Here is a 14,473-nt window from a genome sequence, read left to right as displayed (position 1 = left end):
ATATGTTAGGCAGCAATAAAAAAAAGAAGGTGTTTAAGCAGTCTAACTGACAATGTTGTTTACGTGGTTTCAATTCTTTCCCGCTGCTCTATCTGAAACTTGAAATTGAAAGCATGACAGAAGAAGTGGACACCACTGGGCTACTTCAGATGTTCTTGAATTTCTAAAGAAAAGTAGCCTACATTATAATCACCCATAGAGTACAGTCATAACCAAGAAACTTAAAATCAGACATCTGGCAGTCTTTCTCAGTTGTCAAATGCATCTTTCGTGAAATAATGCAAAACTGAACATCCCTCCTGCCTATCCTGTGGTCTTTCACAGGCGGGAGATGCACATACGGTTATCGATGCGGATGGGAGTGGGACTTAAACAACACATTGCAGAACGGGACCGAATATTGCAGGAAAGGGGGGGGGGGGTGCAGGACTGAAAATCCTGCCCAGCGCAGACCACTATAGGGAACGTTTGAATAGAAATAGATAAGCAGTTTTTTTTTATTCAAATAGGACAATGGAAAGTGTCAGGAAGCAAGTGGGAGAGCCCTATGGGGTGGAATCAGGTTAAAGTCCAACCCAGGTCCCTATGGGCACTTTGCCCAGAATGTGATATGGACACTAGAGCCACTTGATCTGGAATGTTCCCTTAAGTTCATCTTATTCTTACCATTCATTGTAACCACAGCAACAACTTTTCCTGTGTTGACACTCAACGATCCTGGAGAACAACTACATATTTTTTTGGGCATCTCCAACGGCACAATACACACTGAAAGACACATCATATGCAGGGATTAAAGACATGCATCGTACTATGTACTAACTCGGAAGTATTCTGTAATCCTTTTTTTTAATAAATGATTTGAAAAGCTTTAAAGATAAAGTGTGTTTCAGAGAAAGTACTCAAAAGATTCCTGAGAGGCCTATTATACTGTAAAGTTATTTAAATAAACTGAGAATGGGACTAGGGCTGCACAATATATAATTGCGCTTTTTCTGACAGATAAAGCGATTACCATTTCCAATATGATTTTTGAATGTGAATGATTTGATTTAGTTCAATATTCCAAATGTCTCTTTAATTTGTGCCACCTCTGATAGGTAAGCACAGCCAGTGTACAAGACTAACACCCACTGACTGACTGAAGTTCGCCAATCAGAATTTTTGTACCCTTTACGCACTACGCAGACCCACCAACCAGAAGTTGCACAGTCAAGGAGGATGACGTGAATATACAAGTCAAATGTCACAAATGTACCTAAGCATGATTATTTGCAGATTTTACCATTAGGCAGTTGCGTTGGATCATATTGCAATTGTGATTGCATTAATTGTGCAGCCCTAAATGGGACACTCAAAAAAAAGAAAGAAAAAAAAGAAATACAGCTTACCACACTGGGAAAGAGCCCTCTCCACGACACAGGTTGTTGGAGGCAATGGCTGAAAGAATCCAGCTATTGTTGCATCCCTGTTGTGGAATACGTGGTTTCGGTGTATACTGACATCACAATCAGCACAGAAAAATGGTTGTGGTCTGCAGTCACGACAACGGACAGCAGCTGGACTGATGCCACATTGTTGGCAGATCTGAGTTGTCACATTTTGTTGTGCTACCATGGTATTCACCAGACAGGCTCTTTCTTTCTCCCACCTCTCTGAGAGGAGACTTTTTCGAGTAGACCAGTCTGAAGAGGCCCGTGGTGGTGCTGGTGCCGTTTCCTGATCATCCAAGTCATCACCCTGTGAGTGGTTTCGCTCTTCAAGGAAAGTCTCTGTTAAAATAGTACATCATATTTAAAAAAATAATTTCTACACTATCAAAGTATGTAACATGGATGTTGTCGGTTATCCTGTTGCAAAAACATGTAATTTACATTCTAATTATTAGAATCTGTAAACAAAATGAACTGATAGCGACAAAAAAAGAACATACCAACAGTGTCAGGAGGACAGTAGCTGTCCAACATTCTAGGATGAGCACCAGCCTTACGACTGTAGCTGTGACTAGCTGTAGCAGAAAATAAAACCTAAATCAACCTTTACAGCATTACAATTCCAAAGATTTTGACAAGCTCATTTTATTCCACACAATGATACAAACTTTTATTAGCCCAATTACGTTGTCTATACCCCTTTGGTGAGTATGTCATAAAAACTGCATATCTCATACCAGACACATGACTGATTCATGTATTCAATCCCAAGAGGTAAAACAATCTACATCTCCATTTTAGATATATGTGAACAATCACAGGAGTTCTCCTTTAAGTAATATAACTGAAAAATAAAACTGACCCATTTGGTTTCGGGATGACCTTGGTCTGTCATAGACAACATTTCCATCACTGTCTCTCTTCAACCACCTGACAGGTTGATGGCTGGTGGATGGTGCTGCCTCCTGTTCTCCCGACATCTTATTAATGAAATCATCCAAGCTCTGGAGTTCATAATTTAATTCAGAATGTTCAACAAGCTCATCAAGCTCATCAAGGACCTGTTCGAAATTGGAATGGTCACTCATGACGAACAAGGACAAACAAAACAACACTAAAGGGATAGGGGGAAGAGCAAATGAGCAAGAACCACGGAGAACTAGACGGACTAACAACAATTAAATAGACAAACGTGGCTCTTAAAAGTGCCTTTGTTTTTGCTTTTTAATGAAACAGAAGTTTTAAAATAAATGATGAAGGAACAAGGGGACCTGTTGAGAGAAGGGAAAGATAATACATTCAGATTTAAAGATCATGCTACATACAAATACATATATACTGAAAAACTGAAAGGTTTAAGAACTTGAGAAAATGTTGGTCAAGTTTGCCCATGGTTTGGGATGTGGCGGGGAGGTCTGTGGGTGCTTATAGTATTAGGCCAGAATACTGTAGGGCTGGGTGTTGCCTGAAAACTCACAATACAATAGCTCAAAAGGGATGGACTGATCTTTACAATCATGGCTGATATTGATACCAACCATTCAAAATGCCAGTTTGGCTGATAATCAGTGCCATTTTTTTTAATATGTTTTATAAGTTATTAATTCTACTTTTGTACTAAGGAAAAATATTTCTTTAACTGGTTTATTTCCTTTTCCCTGTGATAATTTTACTGTATATAAATGGGCACAAAACACTTGGCAAAGAAAGAGCAACGACATACAACCACAAGAAGAATCCCAACGCAGAAATACATTATAGCTGCTGTAACACGTTATGTCTCATTATGAAAATCTTACATTCTCTTATGATTGTACCTTACATGATTATATGCGACAAAAAATTAACTTGAATTCAATTAGCTAACTTTGCTAGCCTGCACATTTGGTACAGAAAGCCATTTTTTTAGAATGTTTTCCATTATTTATCGTCATAAGATATGGCCACCTTAAAAAATGTAAAGTTCCTAAACACAACTTCTTGTCCTGATTCAACAGTTTTGATGTGTAAATGTAAGAATAGTATCGATCTTTATTAATTAAGCCTTCTAACATTACTTTACTTACCGAGTGGAAAATCGCAATGGACCTTGGGATCGCCCATACGGTGACGTCAGCGTTATTAATTTAGAGGATTTAATAATAATAATAATAATAATAATAATAAAAAGATTAATTGAACACAATCGTAGCATTTATATGCATTTATTAAAATCAACAAACCTCTGATAAAAATACGTTATCCAGCATGCTATAGTTAAAGCGGTGTCCTACCAATGATTACTTGCACGCGCCTTGGAGCGTTGTTAAACTCACCTTTTAATGCTGTTTTACCTGCAGTCGAGCGTTGCTTTGGTCAAACTCACCTCTGAATGCCGTTTTCCCTGCAGGTGAGCGTTGTTAAACTCATCTCTGAATGCCGTTTTCCCTGCAGGTGAGCGTTGTTAAACTCACCGCTGATGAACGCGCTAAACCTTTGCGGGCGCTTTGATATCAGATTGCGAGGCTTTTTAAACATCAAAAACCCGCCATTTGGGGGCCGCCATTTGACTCACCTTGGCATAGATCATTTTTTGTAACCTGTTCCTTTTTATTTTTATTTATTGTAGTCTAGATCCATACGAGGCAGACAATGGGTTGTGGTGTGCTGAAACAAGACGTCAAATTTCAACGCTGTTTAGTTCCATAGAAGTCTATCGGACTACCCCCCACGTTGAAAAAAGACGTCAAAGGTATACCCAGTGCGTCAAAAAAGTGACGCCAGATCCCTTGACCATGCGTCAGACATTTGACGAGTAGCGAGTGAGACTGTGTTGGTGTGACGTACACTTTCTGTAAACTGAGCCAAACATTTTCACTGATTTAGGGTAGAGTAAGAATATTTACAGTATTGTGCAAGTTAGTTCATACTTGGATATAATTGTATATGCAATATTACCTTTTCTTTTCATCATCATCTTTAAGAGTTGATGATCATTTCTGTTCAACTTTATTTCTCAGTTGATGAATCCATCCACAATTCATAAAACACAACACATGCAACTTCCTGTCATTGAAATCATTTAAAAATCAAATCGACAGGTTAGAAAAAAAAGCCTCAGGCCCAAATATTCAGTTATCACTGTTTGACAAACACTTCGAAGTACAGATCTGAATAAAAAAAAATCACAAACAGTCCCCAGAGTCTCAATCTGAATCAACGGAGTCGCGAACATGCTCCGAAGTGCCGATCTGAATCAACTGAGTCGCGAACATGCTCCGAAGTGCCGATCTGAATCAACCGAGACGCGAACATGCTCCGAAGTGCCGATCTAAATCAACCGAGTCGCGAACAGGCTCCGAAGTCCCGATCTGAAAACTTCGACCAAAGAATGTAAAAAATAACTCTATTTCTCTAATAACTCTACAACTCTATGAAAGACTCAGACCAAGTATCTAAAAATAAATCGCTATGGTAAAAGAGAAATAATAAGAGGAGTGAAGTTTCCTACCGTTCTGCTGTGTTTGGTCCTCACGCGCGTCTGACGCTCCGCGGCGCGTCTCCGCCCCATCACACGCTCGTTTACAGCGCTAAATTAATAATATTTGCTAATTATTATACATTTACTTCATTGTCAGCTTCAGGTAATTCATTTATTATTGTTCAATGAACTGTTTGATGCAAAAAAAAAAGGTTGTATTTCAGTAATAATTCAAAATTATCAAAATAAAATATATAAAATAATGGTTTATATTTTAATATCCTTTAAAATATAATTTATTACTGTGATGTGCAGCTGTTTTTTCAGCATCATTCCTCCAGTCTTCAGTGTCACATGATCTTCAGAAATCAGTCTAATATGATGATTTATTATTAGAATTATTAATAGTTGTGATGCCAAATATTATTTTGGAATCTGCGATACTTTTTTCCGGATTCTTCGATGTATATATATTTTTTTAAAGAACAGCGTTTATTCAAAATATAAATCTCTTCTAACAATATTAATCTTTGATTTCACTTCTTATCAATTTAACATCCTAAAAGAGTTATAAACTTTTGAACTATATTGTTTATTGTTAGAAAAGACTTCTATTTTAAATAAATGCTCTTCTTTTTAACATTTCATTCATCAAAGAATCCTGAAAGAAGTATCACAGTTTCAGCAGCACAACTCTGATAATAAATCATCATATTATTCTGATTTGTGAAGATCATGTGACACTGAAGACTGGAGGAATGATGCTGACAATCACAGAAATAAAATAGATTTTAATGTATATTAAAATAAAAAAGTTGTTTTACTTCATAATAATATTTCAAATTTGTTTGACAAACACTTCTTGCTTCGAAGTACAGATCTGAATAAAAAAAAAAAAAAAATCACAAACAGTCCCCGGAGTCTCAATCTGAATCAACCGAGACGCGAACATGCTTCGAAATGCCGATCTGAATCAACTGAGTCGCGAAAATGCTCCGAAGTGCCGATCTGAATCAACCGAGTCGCGAACATGCTCCGAAGTGCCGATCTGAATCAACCGAGTCGCGAACATGCTCCGAAGTGCCGATCTAAATCAACCGAGACGCGAACATGCTCCGAAGTGCCGATCTGAATCAACCGAGTCGCGAACAGTCTCCAAAGTCCCGATCTGAAAACTTCGACCAAAGAATGTGTTGGGGATTGCCCCACTGAATGCTGGTTAATATTTATTGACCGCTGCAGAACTCTTGTCAAGGAGTCGGAGTCATCATATTTATTTGATGATTTATTGCACAAGATGTGACCTAACACACATGTAAGTGTATTTGAGGTAGTTTCTGAAATAAATAAAACAACAGATATAAATACTCATTGTTCACATATTACCAATAACTCAACATATAACAAACTCTATAATAAACAACTGTGAAATGCGCTGATATATAGAATATTAACTGAGAAATGTATCAGCAATATATCTGTGAGAATAGTCTGCTTAGTAAAATTACAAACATCGAAATTTAAAATATATATAGAAATGAGAATGTATCATTAATACAGAAGTTAGTAATAATAGCTGCTGGAAGGTATTATCACCATGAAATGTCACTTCAATGTAATAAAATTGTAAACATGAACAATGCACGCTGCGATGCTAGCGGGCTAAACCGCTCGTTAAACAGGATCAAATTACACTCAAAAAGATCGCTAAACATCAATAACATCAATAACATCATAAACACTGTTAAAGTTAGCACTTTCTCTTGCACATAAACACTGCACCTGAGTGAGAGCGCGCGGCGGGTCTGCCGTGCTGAAGCAACAGTGAATAACCGGTCACGTTACAACCGTACATACTATGAATCCTGCACTACGTTATTTACGCAAGTCATTACTGAAACATAACGCAGATCGCAACTCTTAAACTTAAAAAGGAAAGAATTCACAACAGCCGCCCCCACATTTGAGCAGCAAATGGGTAATAAAGGGAATTCTCTAAATGTCTTTGGTATTACCTTCTAAAGCAGGTAACTCTATCAGGCGGGCAACTGGTCTGGTGTAAACTTTACCATTAACGACGATTTCAGCAGTCCGCACACATCCATCACTACTGGGCAATGTCTTTCGAACTCTGCCTATGGGCCACTGAGCTCTTGGGAGCTGCGGATCCACAATCAGTACGACAGAGTCAACTTCCAGGTTCTTTGAAGCCTTATGCCACTTCTGTCGGGTCTGGAGCGTAGGCAAGTGGTTTCTAGTGAAGTGAATCCAGAACTGGTCCACCATGTTCTGACAGTGCCGCCATCGCCGCCGCCCCATGTCTCCTGGAGCGTATGCCACCTGAGGCAGCGATGCATCCCACCGCCCCATAAGGAGAATATTAGGAGTAATCGGATCCATGTCAGCAACATCTGATGAGGCATATCCTAATGGTTTCGAATTGAGGATCCCTTCTACTTCCACTAGGACTGTGGACAGAACATCTTCTGTGACAGCTTGCGTTCCGAGAGCCACCAGGAGAGCATTCTTTATGGAACGGACTTCACGCTCCCATATTCCGCCAAAGTGTGGAGCACTAGGTGGATTGAACATGAAGCTAATTTGATAGTCTGAAAGCTGAACTTTGAGTTCTGGCTCCATAATTGAGAAAGCTTCCCGTAATTCTCTGTCAGCTCCCCGGAAATTGGTGCCACAATCCGAACGGATCTCGTGTGGTTTACCTCTTCTGGCTATGAACCGGCGGAGCGCAAGAAGGAAGGCATCTACATCCATTGAATTGAGGAGCTCAATGTGTACTGCCTTAGTTGTAAGACATTTGAAGATTAGTCCCCAGCGTTTCTCATTTCTTCTCCCGATTTTGACCAGGTATGGGCCAAAGCAGTCAACACCAGTTGAGTGGAAAGGTGGACAGAGCAATCGGAGGCATTCTGGTGGCAAATCTGCCATCTGTGGGACCTTTGGCTGAGCTCTCCATCGCTGACAGGACAGACAGTGTAGCTGATGGTACTTTATGGCCTGACGCCCTCTAAGAATCCAGTACTGTCTCCTTATTTCAGCGTAGACTCTTTCTGCTCCTGGATGTAACAGACGCTCATCAAATTCTTTGATAAGGAGCTTCGTTATTGTGTGTCTGGAGTCCAGCACAATAGGGTGGATTTGTTCTGGGTCTGAGTTTGCTAACCTTCTTAATCTGCCTCCAACTCTTATCATGTTTTTCAGTGGATCCCATTCTGGAGCAAGACTGACTAATCGGCTGTGTGCAGGAACTGGTTTCTTTGCCTTGAGGGCAGCAACTTCTTCAGGAAAGCTCTGGAGTTGGCATGCTCTTATCAGGACAGCTTCTGCCTCTTTGCTTGTTATAGGCTCACTGGAAGCACAATCCGATGTGGCCGCCCCATGACAGGCCCGTCGAGTTGCTTCTACTAATTCACATCATGATTTGAACTGGGTAGAATCAGGGAGGTTGGAGACAATGTCAAATGCTATTAGGCAGTAGCTTGGAAGTCCTTTTAATTCGGATACTCCCTCTGACTGGGTGAGTTCAGGTTTTTTAGGCCAGTGTTCTTCGTTTTGTTTCAAGAATGGAGGTCCTTGACTCCAGCGACTAGGCTCAGCCAGACTTTGGAGTGATTTCCCTCGTGTTATGTCGTCAGCGGGGTTGTCCTGTGTATTCACGTACCTCCATGATCTGTGATCAGTTAGCTCCTGTATCTCGGAGACTCGAGTTCCGATGAACACTTTATATCGACAGGAGTCTGATTGAATCCATTCCAGCACAGTCAAGGAGTCTGTCCATAGGATTGTCTGACTGATGGAGAGAGTGGTCTCATTCCTCACCAGTTTGGCTAGCTGTGCTCCAGCTAAGGCAGCACAAAGCTCCAGACGAGGCATTGACTGCTGCCTCTTTGGAGCAACCCTCGATCTGGCCATTATGAAGGAAACGTGAATGACACTGTCGGATTGAATTGCAAAATATGCCACTGCCCCATATGCTTTTTCAGAGGCATCGCAGAACACATGGAGGGAAATGTTCTGTTCTGCTGGAGTTGTGAAGACCGTTAGGTAACAGCGAGGAATGGATAATGTCCTGAGATGTTCTAGCTCACTCTCCCAAATTATCCAGGCCGCCTTAAGGGTTGGCGGTAGATTTGGATCATCCCAGTCTCTCTTTTTTGTCCACAACTGTTGGATGATTACCTTAGCCCTTGTGGTAAATGGTAGTATAAACCCCAATGGATCATACTGAGATGCCAGCACCTGGTAGGCTGTTCTCATTGTCAGGGCTGCATGCTCAATAGGCCGGTAATGATAGCCAAGGCTATCAGTTGCGCAGTTCCAACGAAGCCCCAATGTAGGCTCCATTGGTTCAACATGGGTTTGGACCAACCACTGCTCTGTAGCGGAGGAGCGGGCTTCAGTAGGAAGATGAGCAATCACGGCTGGGTGACTACTAGCCCACTGTCTGAGGTTGAATCCTCCTTTTGCTAACATGCTGCGTAGTTGATCCACTTTTTGTTTGGCTGCAGCAACAGTACGAAAGCTTGTGAGACAATTGTCCACATAGAAGCTCTGGTGTACTATTTCTTGTAACCCTGGATATTCGGCTTCAGAATTATGAGCATGATGTTGCAGAGCGAAGATGGCACAGCATGGACTGCTTGTTGTACCAAATGGTAGGACCTGCCATTCATATACATCTGGAGGGTTCTCGCTCTGCAGGTCTCTCCAAATGAAACGGAGAAAGGGTCTGTCCTTTGGTAGGAGACGAACCTGATGGAACATGCCCTTAATATCTGCACGTACAGCCACATGATGCTCTCTGAATCTCAGAAGGACGCCCAACAGTGATGGTCCAAGAGCAGGGCCAGGCAGGAGTTGATTGTTAAGAGAAAGACCCTGGTGTTTGAATGAACAGTTAAAAACCAGTCGTGGTTTATTGTTATGGCTCACCAGATGGTGGGGCAGGTACCATGATTCTTCTGCCTGGGCTGCTTCCCTTTGGTTCAGTTTGGCTACATAATCTGCTTCAATGAGTTTAGCAATCTCTCCTGAGTAGATTGAGGCCTTCACATGGTCTTTCTGGAGTCTCCTTTCAGTACTTCTTAGGTTTGCAAGAACAGATTGCATAGATCCCTTGAGCTTAAGGGCACCTGTCTTCCACAGAAGTGGGGTGGCATAACGTTGTACACCCTGTACACTGACTTGCTGCGTTTGAGACTCAAGCAGCTGCATAGCCTCGTTATCTTGTCTGGACCGGACCACCAGCTTCTCATTGCGAAAGGGCAATACGTCCAATTGCCATAACCTTTCCACATTTCTGTAGAGAAGATCATCTGTGTGAGCTGTGGAGATAAAGAAACATTGCTGCACTGGTGCCTGGTCTGTGGGACCCATTACTGTTCCTTGGAGAGCCCACCCAAGAGCTGTATGGACTGCTACTGGACCCCCTTTGGTGCCTTGACGAATTGGCTCTTTGGCTGTAATGAGATGAACTTGGTCCGAACCAATGAGTACAAGCGGATGCACTTTGTGAAATGGCTGTAGTGGAACTCCCCTTACATGTGCATACCGTCTCCGAAGAGCCTGAACTGGGTATGTTTGTTCTACCAGATCAAGACCAGAAGCTGTAAATGCTCCTAAAACCTGATAACGTTTCTCTGGGTTATTTCTCGGAGAGATTTCAAAGGTGACTTTTGTGCCACTGAGGTGAGTAGTGTCTGGTCGGACGGTACGAAGGGCTAGAGTCTCAGGTTCGCCTTTCAGCTGCAGTTGCTGGACAGCAGTGGGCAGGATCATGGTGCGCTGTGCTCCATCATCCAGTATAGCATAAGTCTCAAATGTCTTTGATCTGTGATGTAGCAGCACTGGTACCACCTTCAGAAGGACTCTGCCTGATGCAATGGATGGTAAGAGGTAGATACGGCTCTCAGAGTTAGCTGATGCTGTGTTAGTTGTATAACTTTGGGCCACACCATGAAGCACTTGAAGGTGAATACCACCACAGTCACTGCAGGGTTTCTTTAGATTACAGGTCTCGGGGGCATGGGAACGAGCACATTTCCAGCAGTGCTTTTCCTCCGAAATCCACTTGCAAAGTTCAGCAACAGGCTGCTCTCTGATACTACTGCATCGAGTGATGTAGTGATCTTTGCTGCCACAGAATAGGCAGATAACTTTGGGTGATGTTCTTTTCCAAGACACCTTAGGACTGGAGGATGGTTTAGTCTCTGTGGGTGATACACCATGATACAAGGTTGTACTTTGGCTTTTCGGTTTAGCTGCATTCTTCTCCTTTGAACTACTGAGTGCTCTTTCATACTGGTAACGTTACACTAACCTACTGGAAAGTCGCTGTTGCTGAGCCTTGACTTGGAGCCATCCAGCAAAGTCTTGTAGGTTGTACGGGTTAATACTTGGGGAGTTTAGCTTCCCTCTCAGCTGGAGAAACTCTATGAAGCCATCTCTTAAGTACTTGGGCAGCTTACTGAGTAAACGATCTACATGTGAACAACAGTTCAACTCCATCCCTCTGGTACCCTCCAACGACAAAAGCATACTCACTAAGAGGTGTACACGAAGAGCGAAACTCTGGAAGCTGTGAGCATCATTTGGTTTGACCTCTGGGGCTGTGAGGATTGCTGCTATTTCGCTCTGAGCCAGTTGGTGTGGTTGACCATATTGCAACTGAAGGGCTTGCATAGCTGCTGAATATGGGTACAAATGATGGCGACAAGACTGGCCAAACATCTGTGCTTCAGGCAATTTGAGGTGCTCCAGCAAAATATGGTACTTGTATTTCTCATCTAGCTCTGCATGTGGTTCAAGAAGGTTGTCCAGTGCTAACTTCAGGTTAGCAAATTCCCTTTCATTGTCATTCACAAAATCAGGAATCTTTGGTTGTGGGGCAGCATGCAAAGGGCGTTGAGGCACAAAGTATTCAGTTGGATTCAGTGCTTTATTAAATGGCTGCAGAGAGGGGGTATCAAAGGCAGGAGGATTTAGTGTCATAACTGGAACTCTAGGCTGGGTTTGAGAGACTGATGCTGCTGGAGTCATAAGAGTATAATGAGGAGTCGCAAAACTTGCTGTAGGCAGAGCAGTAAACTGCTGTTGTGAAGGTGACCCTGTCAAATAGCCATAAACTGCATTAAGGTGCTGGTAGACTGGCTTAGGTGCCATTAAAGGTGGCTGCACTTGAGGTTGAAAAGCCTTTCCAGCATCATAAATGGGGGACTGCTTCGTAAACAGTGGTGGCACAGTCTCTGCTCTTGTAGCAGGTTGCTGTTGGTGTGAAACAGTAGGTATAGTTCCAGAAGATACTGGTGAATACAAGGGGATTGAACTGACTGGACATATTGGAACAAATCCAGAGTTAAAATCCTCAGCCTCCACAGGAGATTTACTTGCATTCTTTTGCATGTCACTCACACATCCTTGGGTAGGTAGCTCAATGTCAGGTGACTGTGATGGAGTAGTATGACTTGAGGGAGGCAAACGTGGAGAAGTTACTGAAGGGGATCGTACTGGTGGTGCTATATGCTTTTCACTTTGATCATCCTCCTCATCCTCTTCTTCCCTCAAGAACGATGTGATATGTTCCATCAGCTCTTTACGCCGACGCTGTCGTTTTTCATATTGTTGAAGATTACTGTGAAGTGCAGCCATATCAGCAGCCTCATCCTTCTCTTTGTCAGAAATAGTCTTCAACATTTTCCTCAATGAACTCATGCTCAACAAATCCATGGAGCTTGTGTCTGGGTGCTCACCTTGTCTGGAGACTGTTCGTGACTGACTAGCTAGCCCCACTGCTGCTGCTGCTCCTCTCTGCTCCACTTGCACCTCTTCTGTGGGTGAGGAGAAGAGAGCAGGTCGGTGATGGCCATAGTCAACATGATACTCTTCCAGATGCCTGGGTGTGCGACGATGCCGTGAGGGTCTGTCTGACGTCTCAGTTTGAGGGAGAGAAGTGGCTTGCTCTTTCAATGACATCACTGCAGTAGTCAATAGATCCGGCTCGAAGGACCAATGTTGGGGATTGCCCCACTGAATGCTGGTTAATATTTATTGACCGCTGCAGAACTCTTGTCAAGGAGTCGGAGTCATCATATTTATTTGATGATTTATTGCACAAGATGTGACCTAACACACATGTTAGTGTATTTGAGGTAGTTTCTGAAATAAATAAAACAACAGATATAAATACTCATTGTTCACATATTACCAATAACTCAACATATAACAAACTCTATAATAAACAACGGTGAAATGCGCTGATATATAGAATATTAACTGAGAAATGTATCAGCAATATATCTGTGAGAATAGTCTGCTTAGTAAAATTACAAACATCGAAATATAAAATATATATAGAAATGAGAATGTATTATTAATACAGAAGTTAGTAATAATAGCTGCTGGAAGGTATTATCACCATGAAATGTCACTTCAATGTAATAAAATTGTAAACATGAACAATGCACGCTGCGATGCTAGCGAGCTAAACCGCTCGTTAAACAGTAGGGGTGCTCCGATCAAGATCGGCCGATCGTTAATGCGCATCTCGTCAGTAAAGCCGGTTATTTAATCAGCGATTAATTCCATCAGGTGCGTGATTTCACATAGAGCAGTTACTACACAGAGCTGTTGTTAACTGAGAAGATGGGCCAATAAACGCTGAAAATTAACCTGATTTGCGCATCTTCTCTATTAACAACGGCTCTGTGTAGTAACAGCTGCTCTATGAGAAATCAGGCACCTGATGGAATTAACCGCTGATTAGAAAACCGGCTTTACTGACGAGATGCGCATAACGATCGGCCGATCGTGATCGGAGCACCCCTATTAAACAGGATCAAATTACACTCAAAAAGATCGCTAAACATCAATAACATCATAAACACTGTTAAAGTTAACACGATCGTGGTACACTGTAATTATCTGGGTAATTAACAATATATATTGAAGTAACTTACTTCATCACGCACTTTCTCTTGCACATAAACACTGCACCTGAGTGAGAGCGCGCGGCGGGTCTGTCGTGCTGAAGCAACAGTGAATAACCGGTCACGTTACAACCGTACATACTATGAATCCTGCACTACGTTATTTACGCAAGTCATTACAGAAACATAACGCAGATCGCAACTCTTAAACTTAAAAAGGAAAGAATTCACTACAGAATGTAAAAAATAACTCTATTTCTCTAATAACTCTACAACTCTATGACAGACTCAGACCACGTATCTAAAAATAAATCGCTATAGTAAAAGAGAAATAATAAGAGGAGTGAAGTTTCCTACAGTTCTGCTGTGTTTGGTCCTCACGCGCGTCTGACGCTCCGCGGCGCGTCTCCACCCCTCACACGCGCGTTTACAGCGCTAAATTAATCATCTTTGCTAATTATTATACATTTACTTCATTGTCAGCTTCAGGTAATTCATTTATTATTGTTCAATGAACTGTTTGATACAAAAATGGTTGTATTTCAGAATGTATAGCATTTACACACTAATCCCCACAAGAATAAAGATGTTAAATACTCATCTGAGGAGAAAACTATGTTGCATAATAATGAAAGGAT

At 41.8% G+C, this 14,473-nt stretch overlaps 4 protein-coding genes across 7 annotated transcripts in view; all 4 read right to left on the bottom strand.

Moving 5' to 3' along the window:
* The window catches only part of LOC113109173 (NACHT, LRR and PYD domains-containing protein 12-like), a 1,059,377-nt gene that overhangs the window by 531,918 nt on the left and 512,986 nt on the right, over nt 1–14,473 (bottom strand).
* The window catches only part of LOC113109178 (NACHT, LRR and PYD domains-containing protein 12-like), a 365,574-nt gene that overhangs the window by 312,573 nt on the left and 38,528 nt on the right, over nt 1–14,473 (bottom strand). The gene's annotated exons all lie outside the window — the stretch shown is intronic.
* LOC113109207 (uncharacterized) lies at nt 443–4,260 on the bottom strand. Its single transcript, XM_026272865.1, has 5 exons — nt 3,799–4,260; nt 2,296–3,748; nt 1,934–2,008; nt 1,392–1,772; nt 443–768 (listed from the first exon to the last, which is right to left on the bottom strand). Exons 2-5 carry the CDS (start codon nt 2,519–2,521, stop codon nt 584–586), a joined length of 867 nt encoding a protein of 288 aa, XP_026128650.1. The 5' UTR covers nt 2,522–3,748; nt 3,799–4,260; the 3' UTR covers nt 443–583.
* Nucleotides 10,526–13,922, bottom strand: LOC113109192 (uncharacterized). The gene is made up of 2 exons (XM_026272842.1): nt 13,866–13,922; nt 10,526–13,065 (listed from the first exon to the last, which is right to left on the bottom strand). The coding sequence occupies exon 2, from the start codon at nt 12,880–12,882 to the stop codon at nt 11,221–11,223; it is 1,662 nt and encodes a 553-aa protein (XP_026128627.1). The 5' UTR covers nt 12,883–13,065; nt 13,866–13,922; the 3' UTR covers nt 10,526–11,220.

Source organism: Carassius auratus, chromosome 9 (assembly GCF_003368295.1).
Source record: "Carassius auratus strain Wakin chromosome 9, ASM336829v1, whole genome shotgun sequence".
In the NCBI taxonomy this organism is placed as follows: domain Eukaryota; kingdom Metazoa; phylum Chordata; class Actinopteri; order Cypriniformes; family Cyprinidae; genus Carassius; species Carassius auratus.
The sequence above is the reverse complement of the archived record's forward strand: the minus strand, read 5'-3'. Positions and strand labels throughout refer to the sequence as shown.